The sequence below is a fragment of the Euprymna scolopes genome, chromosome 8 (genome assembly GCF_053919585.1).
Source record: "Euprymna scolopes isolate OS-2025 chromosome 8, ASM5391958v1, whole genome shotgun sequence".
In the NCBI taxonomy this organism is placed as follows: domain Eukaryota; kingdom Metazoa; phylum Mollusca; class Cephalopoda; order Sepiida; family Sepiolidae; genus Euprymna; species Euprymna scolopes.
In genome coordinates this window covers 44,770,892-44,797,984 of record NC_136489.1, presented here as the reverse complement: position 1 = coordinate 44,797,984, position 27,093 = coordinate 44,770,892, and the positions used below count along the sequence as shown (strand labels likewise).

Genomic DNA, 27,093 nt, shown 5'->3' with positions numbered 1-27,093 from the left:
CTCCTAATGGAGTTCCTCTTCCTTTCTTTTCTCACTTTTATATATATCTAGTATATCTATAAAAATGAGAATATGTATGCGTGTGTCTGAGAACAATTCTCAACCTATATACTCAACGAATTTTCGAGCTACTGACTTGAAATTTGATATCTAGAGTATTCAGACATGTGGAAAATTTTTTATCAGTTTATTCGGGAAAAGAGCTGCTAAGAGGTAAAAATTGGTACTTGGTGGGGAGTCATTGAATTTTTATCTCTGTTTTATTTCACATGCTCAAATTGTTCACATGACAGCTTCCTTTATGTTAAGAATGAGTAGGTTTGAAAACACTTTTTAAAGAATGTGGCAAGTTGGCCTAATGGTTACTAGACTCGACTGTCTTTAGGTTTTGGTTTCGATTTCAGCTTCAGTATTTTTTTTTTTTACTTACAAGAAGTGAACTTTTTAGAAAAACATAATGCTCGCATGCACATCTCAATTTCTTTCCCTTGTTTTTTAATGTTACATTTAATACCGGGAAACGTCGGGTACATCTGCTAATATATATATATATATATATATATATATATATAAATTCACTTGTCATCCCTTTTTTAAAAGATGGAAGCGCCCGATCATCAAAGACAAAATTCAAACAAAGGTTAAGGTCCACAGAGTTTTATAATTATATAGATATATATTTGAGGAGGGGGGCTATGAGGATAACAGTCCACAGAAGAATGAATACACAAACATTTCAGTTGATTAAACCTTTGATCTTTTTTAGTTACTTATTTTCGAATCTTGTAACCTTTTGATCGACTAGATTCTCGTTTTCCACTGAATTCTGGGCCCTTTGGAATCAGCAGGGAAGGCCTGAGAAGGCAGGATTTATGTCAGTAGGTGAGGGGCATTCTCTAGCCCTCTGATCCATTTCTTCCTGAGATGTTATGGGATTGACATGACATAGGAAGCTTCTCTTTGACTTCAGTTGTTGGGAAACTGTCCATGAAGGAAATGGTAGTCATCTCAAGTAGCCTTAGTAATCTATACTCGGCTGGCAACTTTCCATGTCACATTTAACTCTGAGAACCATCATTAATAACATTTCTTGCTTAGTATGAAATCCATTGATTTTTATTTATTTATTTATTTTTTTTTTAGACTGGAATAGCGTTCAGAAAATAGAAGAAAAATTATAGGTTATTTCTAAAACTCACTATGTATTTCTGTCTGTCTCCATTTTTTTCAAATTGCATCTTCAGGGCTGAAAGTTGCAAAGCAATGCGAGGCAGCGCCAATGATTGCATTTTGTGAACCTTTTTTTCGTATGGGTCTTTACCAAGTTAAAATAATTGCTAAGGGATCAAAATTGAAAGAAATGATAACTTGGCAAGCATAAGTCGAATAAGCTTCTCTTCTATGCATACATAAATATATATATATATATATATACATTTGTATGTTAATCTAAGTTTATTTTTAGCTATTTCTTATCCAACAGACAATGACTGATTTGGTAAGATTGCAGGCTGTAGCGCAATAAATTTTGCTTTTAGTTTCAGTTTTGATTCTAGCTGATGGCAACCCAAAGCGTTTTTTTTTTTCTTTTTTACTTTAGAAATCATGACGATGTAGTGAGTACTATATAATATGAAATAATTGATAGTGAATTAGATCTATAATAGTGAATTAGATCTATAATAATGAATTAGATCTATAATAATGAATTAGATCTATAATAATGAATTAGATCTATAATAATGAATTAGATCTATAATAATGAATTAGATCTATAATAATGAATTAGATCTATAATAGTGAATTAGATCTATAATAATGAATTAGATCTATAATAGTGAATTAGATCTATAATAATGAATTAGATCTATAATAATGAATTAGATCTATAATAGTGAATTAGATCTATAATAATGAATTAGATCTATAATAATGAATTAGATCTATAATAATGAATTAGATCTATAATAATGAATTAGATCTATAATAATGAATTAGATCTATAATAATGAATTAGATCTATAATAGTGAATTAGATCTATAATAATGAATTAGATCTATAATAATGAATTAGATCTATAATAATGAATTAGATCTATAATAGTGAATTAGATCTATAATAATGAATTAGATCTATAATAATGAATTAGATCTATAATAGTGAATTAGATCTATAATAATGAATTAGATCTATAATAATGAATTAGATCTATAATAATGAATTAGATCTATAATAATGAATTAGATCTATAATAGTGAATTAGATCTATAATAATGAATTAGATCTATAATAATGAATTAGATCTATAATAGTGAATTAGATCTATAATAGTGAATTAGATCTATAATAATGAATTAGATCTATAATAATGAATTAGATCTATAATAATGAATTAGATCTATAATAATGAATTATATCTATAATAATGAATTAGATCTATAATAATGAATTAGATCTATAATAATGAATTAGATCTATAATAATGAATTAGATCTATAATAATGAATTAGATCTATAATAGTGAATTAGATCTATAATAATGAATTAGATCTATAATAGTGAATTAGATCTATAATAATGAATTAGATCTATAATAGTGAATTAGATCTATAATAATGAATTAGATCTATAATAATGAATTAGATCTATAATAATGAATTAGATCTATAATAATGAATTAGATCTATAATAGTGAATTAGATCTATAATAATGAATTAGATCTATAATAATGAATTAGATCTATAATAGTGAATTAGATCTATAATAATGAATTAGATCTATAATAATGAATTAGATCTATAATAATGAATTAGATCTATAATAATGAATTAGATCTATAATAATGAATTAGATCTATAATAATGAATTAGATCTATAATAATGAATTAGATCTATAATAATGAATTAGATCTATAATAATGAATTAGATCTATAATAATGAATTAGATCTATAATAATGAATTAGATCTATAATAGTGAATTAGATCTATAATAATGAATTAGATCTATAATAATGAATTAGATCTATAATAATGAATTAGATCTATAATAGTGAATTAGATCTATAATAATGAATTAGATCTATAATAGTGAATTAGATCTATAATAATGAATTAGATCTATAATAATGAATTAGATCTATAATAATGAATTAGATCTATAATAATGAATTAGATCTATAATAATGAATTAGATCTATAATAATGAATTAGATCTATAATAATGAATTAGATCTATAATAATGAATTAGATCTATAATAATGAATTAGATCTATAATAATGAATTAGATCTATAATAATGAATTAGATCTATAATAATGAATTAGATCTATAATAATGAATTAGATCTATAATAGTGAATTAGATCTATAATAATGAATTAGATCTATAATAATGAATTAGATCTATAATAATGAATTAGATCTATAATAATGAATTAGATCTATAATAATGAATTAGATCTATAATAATGAATTAGATCTATAATAATGAATTAGATCTATAATAATGAATTAGATCTATAATAATGAATTAGATCTATAATAATGAATTAGATCTATAATAGTGAATTAGATCTATAATAATGAATTAGATCTATAATAATGAATTAGATCTATAATAATGAATTAGATCTATAATAGTGAATTAGATCTATAATAATGAATTAGATCTATAATAATGAATTAGATCTATAATAATGAATTAGATCTATAATAATGAATTAGATCTATAATAATGAATTAGATCTATAATAGTGAATTAGATCTATAATAATGAATTAGATCTATAATAATGAATTAGATCTATAATAATGAATTAGATCTATAATAATGAATTAGATCTATAATAATGAATTAGATCTATAATAATGAATTAGATCTATAATAATGAATTAGATCTATAATAGTGAATTAGATCTATAATAATGAATTAGATCTATAATAATGAATTAGATCTATAATAATGAATTAGATCTATAATAATGAATTAGATCTATAATAATGAACTAGATCTATAATAATGAATTAGATCTATAATAATGAATTAGATCTATAATAATGAATTAGATCTATAATAATGAATTAGATCTATAATAATGAATTAGATCTATAATAATGAATTAGATCTATAATAATGAATTAGATCTATAATAATGAATTAGATCTATAATAATGAATTAGATCTATAATAATGAATTAGATCTATAATAATGAATTAGATCTATAATAATGAATTAGATCTATAATAATGAATTAGATCTATAATAATGAATTAGATCTATAATAATGAATTAGATCTATAATAGTGAATTAGATCTATAATAATGAATTAGATCTATAATAATGAATTAGATCTATAATAATGAATTAGATCTATAATAATGAATTAGATCTATAATAGTGAATTAGATCTATAATAATGAATTAGATCTATAATAATGAATTAGATCTATAATAATGAATTAGATCTATAATAATGAATACGAAATCTGCATAAATCAAAATATCATATTCAGGCCTATTTTAAGACCAGGCAACGCCAAGTGCCCCCTACTAGTCAATACATAAAAGTTTACTAAATAGATACTGATTTTATAAGTGGAACGGATAGCCTGAACCATTCACTGTAACAAGACGTTAGTCTGTCAGTAGTTGTCTCCCAGCAAGTTTGGTATATGTTTGTTTCTACATTCTGTGTAATTGCATAATCTCTCTCTCTCTCTCTCTCTCTCTCTCTCTCTCTATGTATATATATATATATATATATATATATATATATATATATATATATAAAGTGACCTTGTCGATGTGTGTGCAAAAAGTCTCTGCCTAACTCCTGTCTGAATATTTGGTTTACAGAGTTTAAATTTGATATATAAAGTATTAGTCGGCAACATTTACTGCTAAGGAGTCAACATTAAAAACAAAACAGTTGACCTTGGCAGGATTAGTTGACTTGACCTTTTTGCATGCACAAATCTACATTCATAGATTAAACAACGTTATTTTTTAACTATTTATATGTGTATGGGTGTGACTCAGAGGCTAAGGAATCCAGCTGGAAAGTTGTATGTTTTGGTTTCAATTCTAGCCGATAGCATCCAAGTTATTTTTTCTTACTTTTCAAAATCACTGCCATATACTGGATACAATATAAAAATTAATAAAGTTTGGGCTTTATAATAATAAATATGAAATCTCCATGAATTGAAATATCATATTTAAGCTCATTTTATGACCGGGCAATGCTGGATGGCCTGTTAGTAGAGTGCAAAATTGATTTTGAAATCTAATCAGAAAATATCTTTTCTGCTCCTTACATACCCTTTCCCACAGAACAGACTAGTTTTTCCCTACTCTTTTCTTAAGTAAATGGAAGGTGGTTATTATAACCGTAAAAAACTGTATTAAGTACTTCAAATCTATTTTATATTTAGATTTGGTTTTTGTTTTGTTGATTAATATTTTTTTTTTCTCACAAGTTTTTTGGTTGAAAATTATTGACATACTTTGTGCAATACTTCTTTTATTTATATTTTTCTTTGTGCAGTATTTCCATTATTTATTATAGTGTTAGGTTGAGTGTGGTGTTGGATGCTTGTTATAATTAGTTTCGGTCTTTAAGTAAGACTTTTAGTTCGTTAATTAGTGCCATTAATTCTTGTTGTTCATCACGGTTCAGTTATTAGGTTATTTAGTGCTGCAGAAACAGCATTTTGGACAATATGAATTTTAATCAGTGTTTGCTTTTGTTTTGTTTTTTTTTTTGGGGGGGGCATTGCTCGAAAATGATTCCCTTATGTCTCCTTCACAATTTTCGGTGCTTCTATGAAAAATGTATTCATAGTGTACTTGAATGTCATTATCTTGTGGTAGGGCCATTTTGGGTGATGATATCATCTTTGAGTATTGCCAGGAACTACATCAACAATTTATGTAAATTAGCTTTAAAAGTTGTTTTAGCGAAAGAAGAAAGTGAAGGATATATAGCAAAGTGCATGTAAAATGGAAAGGAATAAAACGTTAAGAGAATATAAGGGTCACCAATTAGTAAGTGCAAACTAAAACATAAACAAGGCTTTGTAAACGAAAAATTAAAAAAAACAAAATTTTATAATAAAAAATGTTCATACCTAAAATTTCATAAGATCGAGGTTATTTTCAATTAGTACATGTTCATTTATGTAAATTCGTGTTTAAAATCGTTTAAAATTTATATTAGCTAATATAAATTTGGAAGTAGAAAAATTCTTTTCTCAGTATCCAAGTTTTTGTATCTAAGTTTTTTTTGTGAGCGGATGCAAGTTTAAGTGGACCATTAATAAATACAAATGTTAATTTATTTTTGTGTATTAACATGTCATCACTTATCAAGTCATATAGACTATTTGAGGATAAATGTTAATGTGTTTGTCAGAATGACTGAAAAAATAATGTGAACATTGGTAAAAATGGTTGAGACTGGTCAGAAATTACATCAGTTAAGAAGACCACTCCACAAGAATTTGTTAACATTGAACTTGAAAATGACCGAGCGTTAGTCAGCTAGGAATAGAAACAAAATAATAATGTTCCCAAATTGCTCACCGTGTTGCTTAGAATATATACTCTAAAACTCATAACGACAGTAGGCAAAGTCCTCTTTAGCCTGGGTGAGGCATGCAGCGTGGAAAAATCTTGCCTCAATTAAGGAATTGAATTCCAAAGCAAATCTGAAAATTAACTAAATTTCAAGACAGCAAACAAACTGAGAAAAAAAAAAGATGTTCTCTAAATATTTATTTTTTCAAGTGTCACTCACAATAAACAAAAAATTCTGATCAAAACTGGAATAAAGATTTTAGACATACAGTTTAGTATAATTATATCGACGGTGTAAAACTGTTCTGTTCAGGGAATTAATTCTACCCATCCTGGGACGGGTATTATTTTAATTTTATAAAAGAAAAAAAAAGAAGAGAACAAAGATGGACGATGTTGTTTTGGTGTTTAGATAAGACTTTACATTCCTATCGTTCAAAAGTACAAGGCATGGTAACTAATTAAAACAAGTATTAAAGCAATATGGCTTCAGCCTCGATCATTAAATTAAACCAGACGAGTTTCTGTTTGGAGTCACAGCACCTGCTAGACACTAATTAGAATAAATATCAAGTAAAAACAGACCCCAGTAAACCATTAGTGATTCACTGTTTTCTGTCATAAATTTAAGTAGATAGAGCAGCAAGCTTTTCGTGTCCGAGATTATCTTATATTATATAACCGGCTAATATCTGTAATAATAATATATTATATAACGGACTAATATCTGTATGTTCAGCTAAAACTATAAAAATACAAAATAAACACCTACAAAGCTGGTATTCTTTAATCGGCATAACCCCAGATGTATAATACCTAAAATTTGAAAAGCAAAGGTAATCCATTTAAAAATAATAAAAAAAGACAGACCAATAAAAATGTTATTTCAAACTTAAGCATGACAGAAATTTTGTTGGAAAAATACAAGCATCACAAACATCCTTGATAGCTGACAAACAGTTGCCTCTGCAGAACCAGTCTTTAAGAACTCTGGTGAAAATTCTGACCCACAAAATTATCACTCTATAAGTTTCTCCTCAGTCTTCGGTAAAATATTTGAAGCATTAATCAATCTAGCGATAGTCTGTCATATTGAAAATATTAAACTTCTTTCTGACCAACATTATTGATGTAGCAGCCTCATTCAAGTGCAGATTTTCTAAGAGTTATCTATGAATATGTATACTACAAAATGGATGAGGCAAGTGAAGCTAGGTATATATATATATATATATATATATATATATATATATATATATATAACTCAACTGACCTTGTAGCGAGTGATGTAACCCACTTTCTGGTTTACGACATCCGGTTGTGCAGTCGCGCATAAACATTAACCCATAACAACGTAAACAAATAAACACAAATCGCTTCTTTTGCAGATTTCGACCTGCGCACTGAAATATTAACGTTATTATTTCGAAATTATTATTTAACATGAGGAGAGTGGGGGTGTTTTGCAGCTATTCTTTATTACAACTATACTGTCACTATTTTCTTACAATTAAACAACTTTAACCCGTTGACAAACATAAGAACAATTGTAGTAAAGCCAAGACTACTAATACTACTATTACTACTACTACTACTACTACTCTATCTGTCCCTTTTCCTTCCGTCCTTCCTTTTTTATTTTCTGTTTACATTTCTAGATACAAAATAGTTGTGTGAGAACGGTGAATTTGTTGACACATTTACTAATCTGTTTCAATATTAGTTTTATTTTATTTTATTTATTTAGGTTTTATTTTTTTGCTTCAGGTTTTATTAATTATTTTTTTTTTTTTTTTTAGATTTTAAGTTTCTATAAATTGGTTAAAGGATTCCAATATGAGTTTTTCATTCTTATATTTCTCATCGGTAGGTTCATTTTTTATTTTTGAGCAATTATTCGGAAAAATAGGTAACTTTACACGAATAGGGAGGATTTTTTTTTCATGTTTGACTGATCTGTCCGTGATTTTTCATTTTAATATACTTTCATAGAAATGTTTCTGTTATGTCAAAACAAAACTATTTTCTTTACGTTACAAGTGTCACGCTCATACATGAATTCCATAGCTAATATAACATACTGACCCAACGGGTCACAGGTAGTCTAGTATATATATATATATATATATATATATATATATATATATAGTCTTATCATAAGGTATACTTGATATATTCAAAGGCTAGTCTGAAGCTCTTCTCAGGAAAAATAATTTACACTGTATTACTGGGCATAATTAATATTTCTAGGAGCAGCACGATTCACATTTTTCCATCTCGTATATGGCAACACTTCAAAGGCAGAAAATGACCAAGATCTCTGATTCTTTCTCCTCTGATCTAAAACACATAGTGCAATGGGGAAAATAGTGGCTGGTTAATTTTGATGCATCTTTACCATTTCATTCTCTCTTTCCATCATCAATGCTCTTACCCCTATCTGGCTCCAATTGAAATGAATGGCTCTCTCATCTTGAGGACGCTTCATGTTTAGACAAGCTTCTTTGTCTGACCTTCACTCCTGATCTAAAATGGAACACATACGTCAAATCCATTGCCAGGGTCGCTGGAAAAATGGTTAGATCATTCCACCGCTCCAGTAAATATCTCACTGCCGATTCAATCCTCTACCTGTATAAGAGTAAAGTACATCCTAGAATGGAGTACTGTTGCCACATCTAATCAGCTCCTGCCAAGGGACTCTATCCTGCCTTGACAGTGTTACAAAACCGACTTTGTCAGTTAATAGGTAATGCCCTTTTCTCTTATCTGCAACATTCCCACTGAAGAGACGTTGTGAACTTATCTCTGCTCTAATGTTATTTTGAAGGAAATTGCTTGACTAATCTTCAATCTATGGTCTCCTCTTGCCAGCCTTCACAAAATCACTCATCTAGCCTAAACCACGATAAAAAATTTTCTCCACTCTCTATCAGTGCCGAAACCTAAACAATGATTCCATGAACAAAGCTTCTTTTCTAGAACTGCCCACCTGTGGAACTCTGTTTTGCTGGTCTGCTTTCCAGCTAATTATAATATTGTCATCTTCAAATCCAATGTAAACAAGTTCTTATTGAACAGTCCTTTTAAATAATCTAATTATACCAAATTTCCACTACTAACAATTACTACACTATTATCCCAATGACTAAAGGTTTCTACTCTCCACCGAAGACTAAACTTACATTGTCTACTGTCCGTCCTTCTTTAATGACATCTCCGGTGGTTTGGACATGCAGCTCCTCAAGCAGAGGGAGAGCTCATTTGTAAGGTCCCCTCTTCTCCCCTTCTGCCTGGTTGGCACAAATGTGTCAGTAGGATAGCTGAAGTCCTAGGCAACAGCCATTAAGAACAACCACGTGGTACTATCGGAGCCACAAGTAGTTGGTCACCAGTGCCAGAGTTGGGACTAACTAGCCATTTCGTGCAAGCTAGTCCAGAATTATCAAAACTGGTCTGCGATAGTTCGAGATGCAGTTTGTGTTCAGGAGGAAACTGGCTCAATCTGACCAGAATAGTAGCCACTACAAGTACAATTAAGTAAGTACATATTTAATATAATCAGATCCGTCTTAGTTAAAAGGAAAGATCCAGGTCGTCTCCGATAGCTATATATTCAAAGAACATTACAGCATTGCGAGTGTGCCCCAGGAATGGGGGAACATTACTTAGATTTTTATTATCCCTCATCTTCATAAACAAAATATTTTATGCAATCATACTTGAGATGGAATAATTGAACACACATGTTGAAGGCAATGGCTGAATCCTAGAAAAAGGAGGATAATATGACCAGAAGTGGATGATTTATTCAGGGCTACCAAGATGAAGCTCCTTTTTTTTAAAAAAATAAAAGAAAGCTTTTCAACCACCGATTACCATAATTGCAAGCACCCTTCCTAAAAGTCAACTCCTAGGCCTAACATTCACAGCAAACATCGAAGCACAGGAATTAGGAACTCGTGACTTCTGGAAAATCTACAACAGTGTAGTAAATAATGGGCAATCAACAATTCCCCCACTAACCAACAATCACGAGGTTGTTTGCTCAGCAACCGACAAGGTTAACATGCTTGCCAGTCGGTTTGCCTCACACTCCACACTGGACCCTGCCAACCACCCCCTACCTGACTTTCCTATGCAGACAAACACCATGCTAGATGATTTGAAAATCACCCCTGCTCAGGTGCATACTATCATAAAAAACCTTGACACTTCAAAAGCATGTGGACCCGATCTCATCCCAGCTGTTTTATTAAAATTGCTGAGCTGAAGTAGCTCCAGTCCTCTCCATACTCTACAACAAATGCCTTAATGAATGTTGCTTTCCAGGCTGTTGGAAAACTGCTTCTGTTATACCAGTATTCAAGAATTCTGGCAAAAGAACTGACCCATTAAATTATCGCCCCATTAGCCTCCTCCCACTTTTTTCCAAAATATTTGAGACCTTAATTAATCATGCTCTAGTCTATCACCTTACAGATGCTAAACTTCTGACTGACCAACAATATGGATTTCGACAAGCCCGTTCCACAGCAGACATCCTAACTGTAATCTCTGAACATATATACCACTCACTGGACAAAGCCGGGGAGGGCAGAGCAGTAGCTCTAGATATATCTAAGGCTTTTGACAGGGTATGGCATGAGGGTCTCCTCAGGAAAATTAGATCATACGGTATCACTGGTAGAATATTAAACATAATTAAATCCTTCTTAGATAAGAGAAAAATCCAGGTTGTCCTCGACGGTCGTACATCTAAACAATATGATATAAATGCGGGAGTGCCCCAAGGGTCTATCCTTGGACTGCTGTTGTTCCTAATATTCATAAATGACCTCCCGGCAAAATTGCCTCTGAGATGTGTATATATGCTGATGACACCACGCTCTATAACAGGCATGACAGGAAAACAAATGAAAACATATCTAAAGAAATGGCAGGAACACTAGAGGATGACCTCCAATCTGTAGTGGAATGGTGACAAAAATGGATGGTCACATTCAATGCCGCCAAGACTAAACTAGTTTCCTTCAATAATTACAAGAAACCTTCTCTAACATTAATAGCAATGGCCAACGACACTTTATCTGAGAGTACATCTTTCAAACTCCTTGGCCTAACGTTCATAGGAAACATGAGTTGGAACAATTACATTGAAAGCATTGCCAGGGCCGCTGCAAAGAAGATAGGCTCTCTCTATCGTGCTAGAAAATTACTAACACCCTAAAGTATCCTGTACCTCTATAAGGCCACCATTCGCCCATGTATGGAGTATTGCTGTCATATTTGGCCTGGTGCATCTACTACTCTTTCGCTCTTAGACAAGGTTCAAAAGAGAGTCGCCAATTTGATAGACCCTGAACTGGCATCTAAGCTTCAGCCTCTGTCCCATCGATGAAATGTTGCATCCTTCTGCCTGCTCTACAAGTATTTTAATGGAGAATGCTCTGACGAACTGCAAGCACTTGTGCCCCCACGACGTAAACACCCTCGACAAACCCGACAGGCAGCTAAATCCCACCCCCACACAGTAGAGATCCCTAGATGTAAAAGATCTTTCTACTCCAATAGTTTCTTCCCCAGAACCGCTAGACTTTGGAATTCCATTCCAGGTCCCTACTTCCCCAACTGTACTGACGTGCAGAAGTTCAAGTGTAATGTGAACAGACATCTTGCTGCCCAAATCCCCACTAAGTACCCCAGTAGATGTTAACCCTGATAGTAACCCCCTACACCAAAGTGGCAATGTGCCTTGTTTGGGGTGAAAATGTACTAAAAAAAAATCAATTGGAATAAATACATAGAAAATGCTGCCAAATCTGCTGCAAAGAAGATGGGTTGCTTTTACCATGCTGGAAAAGTTCTCACCCCTGCAAATAATCTTTGCCTCTATAAAACTACTATTCACCCATGCATGCAATATTGTTGCCTCATCAACCATTTGTCTCTCCATTTTAGACAGGTTCCAAAAATGAGTCTTTAAAATTCCCACACTGTCTTCCAAGCTCCACCTCCTGTCTCATTGCCATAATGTTGTATCCCCGTGCTTATTTTACAAATATTTTAATGGAATACACCCCCAAAGAACTTTCTGCACTTGTGACCTCTCAACCTCACCAACCTCAGAAGCAATCAAATTCCACCCTTTCGCTATAGTGGTCTGCAGGTGTTGGAAAGCTTTTTAGTCTAATAGCTTCCCTGAAAACATTTGTCTTTGTAATTCCCTCCTTGCTCTCACTTATCCAGTCATACCAACATAGAAAAATTTTAATGTGATGTGGACAAACATTTTGCTGCATAATTCCCCATTTAGGATGCCCCTATGAATTTAGCTTTTAATCCAGAGTAGTCCATTACATCTTAGCTGCAATGGACTTTGTTGAGTGAATACAAACAAAAGAATCCTTTAAATATAGAAATGCTGTTTTCACTGACCAACTGACAAGACCATTTGACCGACTGATTGACAAAAGGCCTTTGACTGACCAACTGACAAGCCCATTTGACCGACTGATTGACAAAAGGCCTTTGACTGACCAACTGACAAGACCATTTGAGCGACTTGTTTTGACTGACCTGCTGACAAAGGCCCTTTGACTGACCTGCTGACAAAGGCCCTTTGACCAACCAATAAAGCCTTGTTGGCTGACCAAATAACAAGCCCCTTTGACTGACTAGCTTTGACTGCCCAACTGACAAAGCCTGCTCAATAGAATGTGTGGATTCACCTAAAATTAATATCTTTGCTTTTCAAATTACATAAAATTTAAAAAACAAAAAGTGTATGTTTTCCAGTGAAGCAATTAAAGACATATGCAAGGAGAGAAGAAGATGGGTGATAGATGTCGATTTGTTTGTAGAATCTACTGAGTAAATGTACAATGTAGACTTTAACGAGAACATAAATAAATGTCACTACTTGTAGTTATCAGTACTTAAAAGTTTGCAAGTAATAAAAGTAATAGCGAAGATGTTTAGCCATAAACTATAAAGTCTGGCCAACATTAAATGTTGTTTTGCGGTTTACTATTAGCTTATTACAAACAATAATGATGAAAATAAAGTCATTATGTCTACTGATAAGCAAACAAGTGTTTTAATAGATAAATGTATAAGACACTATGGGGATTTTGTGTTTAGAAATGATGTATGGCATAAGAATACCCGTCCCGGGACAGGTACGATTAATCTCTTGAACAGAACAGTTTTTCACCACTTTTATGGACCTTTACTCAAATTAACGTCAACATATAACGCTACCGAAACTTGTGTCTTTGATGCCGAATACCTATTGTAAGAAGGTTTTTCAAATTTCACAAGAATCAGAGATAACTAAATTCTGCTGAAGCTTGTGTTTAAAATTCTTATTCAAATTTTTATTAAAATCTATTATATAATTTTGATTGTAGAAATGGTCAAAAGTTGAAGGCTTAAACTCAAGGGGTCTTAAGGAAAAATTGAAATTCATGGAATCTAGCTTCACTGGTGCTTAATGACTATGAATTAAATTCCATGCAAATTTTATGTATATGAATTTTACCCATATTTTGCCATCCTAAAACCCTTCAAGTACATGAAAGAGACCGACATTTCAAGAATATTTATTGTTGTCTGATACCTATTGTTAAAATTCAACAAAAATTGGAGATAGTTGAATTTTTGCACACCCTATTTACTCTTTGCATACAATTAAATCAAACTAACTATAGCTTACATTATGACCGGTTATGCCTAGCACTTGTTTCAAAATTCATAATAATCAGTTAATTAGTTTAAGAGTAAATACAATACATACACGTATATAAATATATACACGTACCTAAATTTATAGAAATAGATATAGGTATATATACTATTCTACACATTCCATAAAAAATTGGAGGGAGGCGTACTGATATATTACTAAAATATTCATATAAAATCATAAAATATTTTAATATTTTTGGGGGAGGTACAAAATTTTATAATAGCTAAATATAGACATAATTTTAACATAATGAATTGAAAAAATAAAAAGTGAAAGAGCCAGCTGACTGGTTTCGCGCCTCACTCAACAGAGTTAAATCAAAGTATTTACAATTAAAAAAAAAAAACATAGTAATAATAATATGAAATGGAAATATGACGGGGGGGGGGCAAAAAAAGCCGGGTGGGGGGATTAAGCAGGGAAAGAATAAAATACAAACCACATCAAGTCCTAAAAGATTTTCTTTTGCTTACAAAGAGAAGGCCGAAAGAACTTATTATAAATAGTTTCTAGAACTAATTTTAATTTTCTTATTTACAGTAGAACCCTGGGATACGGCATTTAAAATTAATAACAAAAAACAGTACAGTACATAATGCACATATATATAATCAAATAACATTATAAATAACACTATAAGGCAGGGCAAATACCGTAACAGGGCCCGGAAAAACTGTATCCTAGGACCACCTAATCCTAGGGTTCTACTCGCTTAAAACTCTTTGTTTCTAGATTTCCGTCTTACGAGTCATAGAGAAAATGTGTAACTATTTGCTAGCATTTATTACTTTTGGAAAACGAGCTAGTATTTTTTTAAATTAGTATGAGAAAAGAAATCAAAACTTATCCTTCAAATTAAATACAAGGAAAAAATCTACCGGCCGACTCTTGAAAAGAACGCACTCGTCCCTTAAGCCCCTGCCCTTTTATTACTACTCTGAAATAGATATAAATCTTGGCACTCCATATTCATTCCACTTGGAGACAGTGGTCTGTTAGGTAGCCCCATCCTGGGTCGCTGGAATGGAAAAACAAGACAAATACATTTATGTATTCCGTGTTATATGTAACCTTTGTAAATCCAATCCCACCATTCCTTAATTCTTTGCTTTGTATTTTCTTACATATCCAGATATTAATTATTATTAATAATTTAGTAATTTATTTTAAAACAAATTAATTACTAAAATAAATTAGTTTTTTCACCATACTTTATACATACACGGTTTCTTAATGTTAGAGAGGAAATCTATCTCTAATTTTAAGCTTATTTATTTTTAAAGTATGATACTTTATATTCTCATACATGCGGGGAGGTAGAAATATCTGGCGTAGAAACCAGGTGCATGGTTATACTTCTTAGAGTAATGGACCCATAGGACTTCTCATCTCATCCATCTAGGAGAAAGAAAACTGATATTAAAACTGGGGGAGAGAGGCCTTCTCAGTAATGATTGACGACCTTCTTAGAGCTGGTGGCTCAAACAAATTCTCCGGTTTGCAAACCTAAATTGCTTAAGGAGTAGATAGGCTTCGCCTATTGCTTGCTTTCACACTCCTTCTTTGTCTATTGGTCAGGCACAGAATTACAATAACAGGGACCCACCCGAGCCAGCCTGTGCTTGGTCTTGTTTCCTGACTAGGACATTAAACATAGTTCCCTTATTCCCAATTTCTTTTTTTTTCTCACAAACTGAGCAAAATGGGTTTGCTTGCATGCCACTTGTGCTCACTTGGCTGGTCTAAGCCAGTCTTGTCTTGGAGGTTGAGGGTACCTGATTGTCTGGCTGCTGTTTCTGACTGACAGTACAGGATCGCTAACTCTTTATTCGCACTTAGAGTAGCTGCTCTATTATCAGTTGTTTAATATCAGGATAGTTGTAGTGCCATATCACAAATGGAAAGGGGCCGTACTGCTATCTCTGTGGGCTTTCACGAGGCCGAAACTTCCTGGGCAGGACTTGGCTAATGGACCTTTTGTGTGTGTATATTTAGTGTCAAAACTGGCCCACGTTTCCCACCACTATCTCCCTAACCTGGAATTAAACAAAACGTAATTAAATGAAATGACAACCCTAACAAATACCACGATTAAACTGGACAACCACCCAAACAAAACCAATCTGCCTCTTTCCCTGTAGGTTCGCATTCACAAATATTCATGGGCTTAGAAGTAATCTAGATGATGTAGAGTCTTACCTTTTAGTAAACTCCCGGGGTATCTTAGCATTAAGTGAAACAAACCTACATTCTTCAATCCCCTCTAACTACTTTAACATGACAGAATACCTCCCTCTCTGCCGTAAGGACTCAGATATATGCATGGGCTTGGAGTCTATATTCAAAGCACCCTTCCCTTAAGAGTTATGTTTCCAACCCACCTCCCAGATAGTGACCACCAGCAAGCTTCACTTTTAGACCTATTCCTTATCTACTTAAGATTTGTGTAACTAATGTCCACAGCCCACTCAGAAATGCAGACCACCTAGTGGTATCAGTAGATATAGCACTCAAATACAAACCTCAAGGTGATGAGCCATTGCTCAAAACGACAAGGTATTACAAAATGGCTGACTGGGAAGCCATTAGAGAACATAACAGAGATGTCCCATGGACCAATATCTTCTTTCTTCCTGCTGAACAGGTTGCCAATGAGACAACTGAATGTTGCATAACGGGCATTGAAGCACATGTCCTCGCAGAGAAGTATGATAGCAAGCCCCACTCAACCCCATGGTTCACTACAAATTGTACTGCTGCCATTGCACAAAGACAGCATGCACTCCGCCAGTTCATATGTCAAAAGTCAAATGCAAATAGGCAAAAATTTATAGATGCTAGAAATCATTGTAAAGAGAGTAACAGCCAAAAGAGGCCGAAATAACCAGGGAATAGTAATAATACACAGAATCACAGAAGATAGGAACTTTTGATTTCGGGAAAATTTATAATAGTGTAGGGAATAAAAGGTAATGAGTAATTTCCCTACTATCCAACAACCAGAAGCTTGCATGCATGGAAACCGAAAAGGCGAAACTGCTTGCTCAGTGATTCGCCTTCAACTCTACCCTAAAGCCAACAAACAACTCTCACTCAAATTTCCCGGACGGAAACCACAATTGATGAAAATCACATCTTCTCATGTCCACGATATAAAAAAAACTCCAAGGCATGTGGGCCTGATCTCACCCCTGCTATACTAATGAAAAATTAAATCATACGGTATAACTGAATGAGTACTAAATATAATTAGATCCTTCTTAGACAATAGGACCATCCAGGTTGTCATTGATGGACGTTCTTCCAAGCAGCATAAGATTAATGCGGGAGTGCCTCAGGAGTTGATCCTTGGACCACTATTATTCCTGATATTCATCAATGCTGAATCCTTAGAAAATGACCTCCAAACTGTAGTAGAAGTGGGACATAAATGGATGGTAACATTTAATGCTAGTAAGACTAAGCTGCTCTCCTTTAACAATTACAACAAGCCTCTCCAACCACCGATATCCGTGACAAATAACTCCCTGCCTGAGAATTCTTCCTTCAAACTCTTTAGCTTAACATTCACAGGAAATATGAACTGGAACAAATACATTGAAGATGGATTCCCTCTTTCATGCTAGAAAACTACTCCCACCTGAGAGCATCCTATACCTCTACAAGGTTACCATTCGCCTATGGAGTATTGTTGCCACATCTGGGCTGGTGCATTTACCACTAGTCTCTCTCTCCCAAAGAGTCATCAATCTAAGAGGTCCCACTTTTTTCAACTCAGCTCCAACCCCTGTCCCATCATCACAATGTTGCATCCCTGTGCCTGTTTTACAAGTATTTTAATAGAATGTGCTCTGATGAACTCATTGTACATGCTCCCTTGATGTACATATCACCGACAAAGCCGCTTAGCAACAAAATCTTACCCCTTCACTGCTGAGATCACTAAATGCCAGAAAGTTTTCGACTCTAATAGCTTCTTCTCTAGAATGGCTAGACTTTGGAATTCTCTTCCTGCTACCTGCTTTCCAACTGTACTGATATGCAGAAGTTCAAATGCAGCATAAACCAACATTTTATCTTTCTTAGGCATGGTCTCAATCAGTAGGCCCTTACGTCCAAGTGGTAATATGCCTTGTTTGGGGGTGAAGGTGAATAAAGAAAAAGGTCAGGGCTAGCGTTTGATAAATGTGTTTCAGTGGAATGAATTGGGATCAAATTTGGCACACCTAGGTTTTCAGCCCAATATCTTTAACCATTTAGCCACTGTCGCCCCACTGTAGTTGATGAGATATGAACCACTGTCATAAAAATGATCAAATGTTACCTGTTGATAGTCATCAAATTACTCAGAAATACCAATACTCTTGCCACATCTAGAGAGGAGCTGCCTTAACAGTGTTCAAAACTGGCTTTGAAACCTAGTGAGTGATGCCATTTTCTTTTCCTTGCAAACTCTTTATCACACAAGAGACGTTGTGTTTCTATCTCTGCTACATTGTTATTTTCATGGCAAATGCTCGACCAAGCTTCAATATATGGTCCCCGCCCCTGCAAACTATTCACAAGAAACACTTGTCTATCTACGACCACTGTCAACAATTTCTCCTACTCTCTGTCAGTGCCTAAAACTTAATGCAAATTCCATGAACAAAGTTTCTCTCCTAGAACTGTTCGCCTGTGAAACTCTACAATACGAGACTGCTTTTCAACTGACTACGACATGATTCTGTGGACTACTGTTATCATCTTGAGTGTTATTTTCACAATGTTTCGATCGATGTAACCTTCGACCTTCTCCAAGTGTATCTTGTTGAACTCTCGAATCATTCGAACTTGGCATCCCCAGGTTTTTAGTCTGTGTCCTTAACCACTTAGTCACCGTCACTTTCTATTTCATTCAGAAGTTCATAAACATATATTTCATGGATCTTCTAAATATTCTGACAAAAAATAAACTCATATATGTTAAGTATTGTGTTGCATTTTTTATTGATACTAATATTTGTGAGATTGATATTATTGAACTGTGAATATACACCATCTTGCATGTTTAGTTTGGTGCATAGATGCATTCGGCAGATGGTAAGCTTGCAATAGGAAAATATTTAGTTAAGAAAAACGACCACCCAGAAAATTAATTGAAGTTTTTGAAATAGTATCTTCTTGTATATAAGGGTACATGTTGAGTTATTAGACCACTTGAGATTCTACAGAATTAATGTGCACTACAAATAATGGACACTTTAGTGAAATGTATCTTGTGGAAGTTGGGAATCTTTCTATTAAACTTGGGAATCTCTACATAATTTAGGACAGAAGCTTTTATTTAATCCATGGGAGTAGCATGCTCTCATTCCATCAGCCATGACAGAGTATAAGTGTTAAGTAATTTGCAATTATATTCTTAGTATTGCCTGCACTGAAGATTGACCCTTCAACCTCCAGGAGAGTGCCACTTAAAATTGAATTTCACTTCATACTTTATCAGTTAGACCATGGGTCAGTTAGATCATGGGTCTGTGCGTGGCTACCGTAATATGATGGCCTCGTGACGACTATAATTTAGTCTGGTGATGCCATGAATATTGGTCTGTTGAAATTTGGTCACGTGTCTCATGACTAAACCGGAAATTGGTTTAAAGTTTTGGAGGGTTAAATAAATTTAAACATGCCGTCGAGATGTATAGTTCCAAAATGCCGAGGTAACTACGAAAATGGACCAAAAGTTGCCATGTTTTCATTTCCCCAAAAAGGAAATAATTTACCAGTGGATTAATGCAATAAAAAGAAAGGATTTTACTCCATCTAAATATGGCAGAATAAGTGTTAAAATGTTTGAGATATTTAAGAAAAAAAAAAAAAACGCGCCTTTTTTTATTTTTTTTATTTATTTTTTTAGAACATATTTTAAAATAAAAATGAAAGTATATATAAAAAATGAATTTTACATGTAATTTAAGTTATGTGCTGAAATAATAAATTATTATTTAGAAACTTATTTAAAATAGGGAGTATGGTGAAAATATTATGTACTTTCCCCTAACAATTTAATAAAAGCGATATCATAAAAACGGAATCCTTGTTTAAATAATTCTAAATAAGAAAAATTATTTATCTTTTTAGTTCAACTATTTTACTGTGCAATATTTATAGGATTCTTCAGGCTTGAAGTAGTTATGTGTGTGTGTGTGTGTGTGTGGGTGGGTGTGTGTGTAGGTGCTAATGCAGAGTGATCCGTGCTATTTTTTAAACCGTAAATTTTTACGACGTGCCCCTGCGTATTATAAACACCCCAACCTCCCCATATTAAGAACGGCTTTCGGAATAAACATCCCCAACCTCGAAAGCCATTCTTAAGATCGGGAGGTTCAGGGGGTGTTTATTCAGAAAACCGTTTTTAATATGGGGAGGTTGGTGGTGTTTATACTACGCTGGGCCAGGTCGTAAAAAAATATTTGTTTTTTGTATTTTTCTCCTTTTTTTTTCCACTTTTGTTAATTTACAGAAATTTCCTAATTTTTTATGTTATTTTTTGCGTATTAAATTGTTAGATGAGAATAAAGTAAGCCACCTTTCTCCTTAAATTAAGAATAGGTTTCTAAATAGCTTTATTAGGCACTTCTGCAGTTTAACATTCGCAAGCAAATTTAAAAAGCCACTTCCTGCACATGGAGGAGGTAAGGCTTTGTTAACTTTTACGTTGCGCGGACGGAACTCTCCTAAAATGAAAACAATTTGTTTGTAGATGTTAAACTGCACTAATACCTGTTATTAGTTACGTAAACTGCATAAATACCGATTTATTTATTTACCAAATTATATTGTTGTATTGAAGTTTCCAGTTGTCAGATGGTTACCGTTAAATTAAAGCTTTATAACAATTTTGATTAATTCATAATTTATTGGCCAAACAAGTGTGTAAACTAAGAAAAATAGGTCAATTTTTAGATTAGATCCACCTCCACAATTTTCTTTTAAATGACGACTTTTCTAGGTTTTTGACTATCCTGAATATGGAAATCGCATTGAAATTTTGCAGAAATAAGTAGTTATCGAGATATAAAAAGTTGTTTTATGCATTGTATTCTTTGGCGGACATCTTTTTTACGCGCGTACGCGCGCGCCATAAAGATGGCTGCCAAAGAATACAATGCATAAAACAACTTTTTATATCTCGATAACTACGTATTTCTGCAAAATTTCGATACGATTTACATAAACTTTATGCCTTAGAATCTCAATCACTTGTGAAATATTGCTATAAGTTGACTTCAAAAGCTCTTTCTCCGACTACTTTTGAAAGGCAAACTGTTAATTTGGTTTTGCAAATTTTCAACGAATATACTATTCAAGTTTTGCTAACCTTAGGAAAACAGGAATGCTTGTCAAATTATGCAGAAATCGCAGAATACATTCAAATATTTTATATTTGGTGGACAATACTGAATGTGAAAACACCATATAAAGGTTGTCGACTTTGTAATAAATATGCTAATCCACTTACATTAAATAGTGATAATTATAGTTTCCTAAATGTGTTCTGTGACTGGTTAGAAACTTGGAATAGCATTCCTGAAAGAGCTGGTAAGTTAACAAAGGAAACATATACTGCTTTGCACCATACTATTTATGCAATTTTAGAATTGACTAAATATTGTATAAATGTACTGAACATGGTGTATATATTACTAGGAAAGTTTCAGACAGATAACTTTGAGGCAAGGTTTGGCCAGTATCGACAACTTAATGGAGATCAGTATAATATATCGATACGTCAGGTGTATGAATGTGAAAAAAAAAACTTAGAATGTTGTCAGTTTTAAAATTGAGCTTACCAATTAATAATCGAACTATTGAATTGAAAAATTTAAAAGAAACTAACTGGGATGAAATGATAAGGGAGCAAGAGTTACATGTTTATAAATTTAACATAGATGTAACAGAAGATGATGTTAATCAATGCAAGGAAGTACTTCCTGTTATATTATACTTAGCAGGTTATTGCTGTCATGCAGTTTTCAAAAAACTGAAATGCAATAGCTGCATAAAATTTAATATCCGGGAGAGAGGCTGTTGAAGAAATAGCTGAATTAAACAACTATTTTCAGGGTATTAACAGAGGTTCTCTGCTATACCCAAATGATATAACTAATAATTTTGTCTTATATAATTATATAGTTATAAACAAACTTACAAAATGCGATTCTTTTTTATATTCAATTCATCAGAGAAAATTAGCCATGTACATAACTTTAAATATTTTGGCTGATCAAAATCGATTATTTCATGCTGACTCTTGTGATTGAAAAAATGCTGATATGGAGTTCATCGAATTCCCTTATAAACAAATTTTATTGCAAAGAGAATGACAATATTAGCAAAAAAAAAATATCAGAAAAAGAAAAATTCAAACTTTTAATTAAATTCTACAACAGATTTTTGAAAAGTTTTAATATTCAATGTTTGAAATATTTCTGCCTTAGTAACTTTGTTTACACTAACGTTTGTTTGACTTTAATTTTTATCTTATTGTTTGTTATTCAGTTAAACTAATTTATTGTTCATTATTCAGTTAAACCAATTTATTGTTCGTTTTTTAATTAAACTAATTTATTGTTCGTATTTCAGTTAAACTAATCGTTTGTTTTTCAGTTTTGATTTTTAAAATATTGTTTTTTGATTTAAGAAATATTTATTATTCATTTCTATTGAATAAACTTCAGTTACATACAATTCAAATCATATTCCTTTTCTTTTTAAACTTTTTAACATCTTTTCTCTCTTTCAATTCGTTTTTTATTATTACTATTTCTATTATTAATATTGGATGAGTTGCAGTACAAAGTATCATGTTTATCTTTTTTAATCACGTTTTGAAGTTTTCTAACACTTTCTGTAAAAAATGTCTGCTCATTATTGACAGTCTGTATTCCACTTATCTTGCTTGCTAGGCCCTATGGCGATGACGTCATTTTTCAACTGACAGGCCATTTATGACGATGGTCACGGTCCGTGCCGATTCCTAAGTGCAACAGAAAGATTCCCCAAGTTTGACAAGATACACCTGAAGGAGGTTGGAGATTATATGAACTGAAATGTGAAAATAACACTTAAGATGAGAACAGCAGTTCGAACATATCAAATTATTATTATTATTATTATTATTATTATTATTATTATTATTATTATTTGTGACATAAAAATGTATTAATTTCATTATTGATTGCTGATTTCAAATTGAAAAAAACTTTTTCTCTCTTTGCAGGATTAAAACAGGAGTTAAATGTGCTGACCTGACAATTGCATACAGATCCATTTATCAAGATGTGCTGTCAGCTGTCGAATATGTGCATGGGAGTGATGTACGTAAACCAGTTTCAATATCTTTCTCACTCACATATTATTATGTGATACTATTCACGTCTCCCCAAAAATATGTTAGGAAGTGAAACAGAATACATGTGTGACACTATCCCCACTCCCCCGCTCGAAGTGTTAGGGAAAAAAGAGAGAAAGTAAACTGATAAGTAGAAAGACAAGGAACACAAAGACAGATTAAATAAGATTGTTAATCAAGGTGTGGCAATGACTGGGACAAAAACTGGACATAAAAGTTAATATTTTTAGACTAAGTTTACAGATAGTTTTAGGGGTGATAGTGAGTTTTGCAAGAGTTGAGGATATTTTACAGTTTTGGACAATGAACACTAGGTTATGGCTCAGCAGCAGATTAAGATGAGCTAATATCAAGCGACAAAGAAGAGGCCTCGACAAAGGACTAAGATGTGAACGTTAGCGTTTAGAGGGTCGTTTTCCACAATAGTGTCACTCATGCACTCAGAGTCCTGTTTGTGTTTTCTGTATTTTCTCTTGTAAGAGACAATGACACAGCTAGAAGAGAAGATGACCACAGAAACAGCATTGGGGTCGGCGATTGTTATTGAGTAGAGCAGCACAGTTTCACAATTATGTGAAATATGAATTAATCAACATTTGTTTCTTTAAAGGTTTTTCCCTGATATACTTCAATCACACAAAATACATGTTAAAATATTCCTCTGATTGATTGAGTTTGCAAAAATAGTCTGTTTTAATTGTTCTAATTAGCCGTAATTTACAATTAACTCATAAGCGATCCAATCATTCTCACTCTCTCTCAATATATGTTATTTTACCCTGCATCCTCACTTTTTATTTGATATGGTATTAATCATTCCTGCTTCCTTAACTCTTAAAAATTAATAAAACTCAAGATTGAAGTAGCCCATTATTAACAAAATGAAAATTGCTAGTAAGAAAACTGTGCTAAAACCCCGAGGATGAACCAGAAACCTTCGTTCGGTCCTAATATCAGAAGTAGCTGTCACAACTGTCATGAATGACAAAACCAAACAGTACTTATGATCGAGCTTTCTTATATAATGTTATTTGTTCTTTTTTTTTTCCACCAAATAAATTTTATTCATCAAAGGCATTCATCAGAATCTTTCAGAAATAAGATTTGCATCTGCCTGTTCAAATAGTGTTACTCTTGGCATCTTGAATTTTCAGTTGTTAGGTTTCATCCATTTTTATTAAATCAACCCTATATCATCCACTTGATTGTTGCATAGATGGCAAAAAAGGAATAATGTTATTGTATAGGTGACGGACAATGCCGGAAAATATTGGAGTCAGGCTAAACCAGTTCTAAATCGGATTGTTGGTGATGACGTCAACCCTACATTCCGATCAAATAATAGTGATCAGGAAACAATAAGTTAAATATCTAGCTCTGGATTGGAAATGCTAAAAGTATTTCAAATCAAAAATAAAAGAATAATTAAATTCCGATCAAGGAATGTAGGATGATGACAATATAAAAAAAAAACAAGTGAAAGCAAAGACAATCAAACAGAGAGAAAAGAATAACGCCATTCGTTATTCGATTGGCTGCCGCCACCATACTAACTCCAACTCTTTGCTCATTAGATTATCATCTGTAAATAAAACAACCAAGTTGTTATTTGATTACAAAAACTATGATCAAATGCGTGTATACATTTCGTAAAAGTGCGTCTATAAAATATGTACACAACAATATAACCAATATTTTTTTTTTTTTTTTTTTTTTTTTTTTTTACTCGGGTTCACTCCTAACAAAGCACAGCACCACTTGGACATAAGGGATTGCTATTTGAGACCATGCTTAGGGAAGGTTAACAAGATGTTGGTTTACATTACATTTAAACTTTTGCATGTCAGGTAGTAGAAAGGGAATTCCAAAGTGTAGTTGTTTAAGGAAAGAAACTATTAGAGAAAGCTTTCTAGCATTTAGGGATCTCAACAGTGAAGGGGTGTGATTTTGTTGATAAGCAGGTTTGTCAGGGATATGTACATCTAGGGGGCACAAGTGCAACGAGTTCCTCACAGCACATTCCATTACATTACTTGTAGAACAAGCACAGGGATGCACCATTGCAGCGATGAGACATGAGAAATGGCTAAGCTGACAAAGTGGGACATTAGACTAAAAACTCTTTTTTGGGCTCTATCCAAGAGGAAGAAGAGCTAGTGGTAGAGGCACCAGTTCAGATGTGGCAACAATACTCCATGCATGGGCGAATGGTAGCCTTGTAGAGATACAGGATATTCTTAGGTGTGAGTAGTCTTCTAGCATGATAGAGGGAACCCACCTTATTTGCCGCAGCATTCGGAATGTTCTCAATGTATTTGTTCTGGTTCATATTGCCTGTGAATGTTAAGCCAAGGAGTTTGAATGAAGAATTCTCAGGTAGGGTGTTATCTGTCATGGATATCAGTGGCTGGAGAGGTTTCTTGTAATTGTTAAAGGAGAGCAACTTAGTCTTACTAGCATTAAATGTTATCATCCATTTACAGCCCATTTCACTACAGTTTGGAGGTCATTTTCTAAGAATTCTGTCATTGTTTTAAATTTGTGTACATCTGGTCTTCCCTCATGTGTGTTACAGAGTGTTGTATCATTAGTAAATATACCCATCTTGGACACAATATTATCAGGGAAATTGTTAATGAATATCAGGAATAATAGTGGTTTAAGGATCAACCCCTGAGTCACATCTGCATTGATGTTATGCTGTTTGGATGCATGTCCATCAGTAACAATCTGGATGGTTCTATTGTATAAGAAGGATCTAATTATATTTAGTATTCGTTTAGTTATACCATATGATTTCATTTTCATTAGCAGCTCTTCATGCCAGACTGTCAAAGGCCTTGGATATACCAAGGGCTTTGCTTGCCTTATACACTGCATGGTATATGCGTTTAGAAATGACTGTTAAAATATCTGCTCAGGTTCTAATTTGATTTCTATTCCTGTGAGCCACTTTTACAACATGCATTCATTTCACTGGCAGTGATCATCCCATATATTGTGCCAGTCCAACATTGTTGTTCAATCCAGTTATTCCTGCAACAAAAGAATTCTTCCAGCAAAGCAAAAACCACAAACAAATAACAATGTTTGTTTATTTATTTTGGATGTTACAAGTCTTACTCATTTTCCTAGGGTTGAATGACAAACTTGAAGAAGAGTTTCCCCTGGCCAGACTGAAGTTTACGAGTCCCATTGATCTAGTCCTTCAAACAAGAGCGCCCAAGGGACCCAGCCTGCCCAGAGAGAAGCGCTGGTTCAACTGCTGATAGCTCTCAGAGAAAAATCAACTGTTTGTCTCAAATGTCTAACTCTCACTCTTGCTGCCCCTCCTCCTCCTACAACTGCTTTCCCTACCTGTCC

The 27,093-nt window shown here is 33.1% G+C and overlaps 1 protein-coding gene across 3 annotated transcripts in view; it reads left to right on the top strand.

Moving 5' to 3' along the window:
* The window catches only part of LOC145283543 (cytosolic purine 5'-nucleotidase-like), a 1,063,943-nt gene that overhangs the window by 993,427 nt on the left and 43,423 nt on the right, over window positions 1–27,093 (top strand). For all 3 annotated transcript variants that reach the window (XM_080132414.1, XM_080132415.1, XM_080132416.1), the window contains exon 8: window positions 23,599–23,695. In XM_080132414.1, the coding sequence (XP_079988540.1) occupies window positions 23,599–23,695 (97 nt within the window). The remainder of the gene's footprint in view (window positions 1–23,598; window positions 23,696–27,093) is intronic.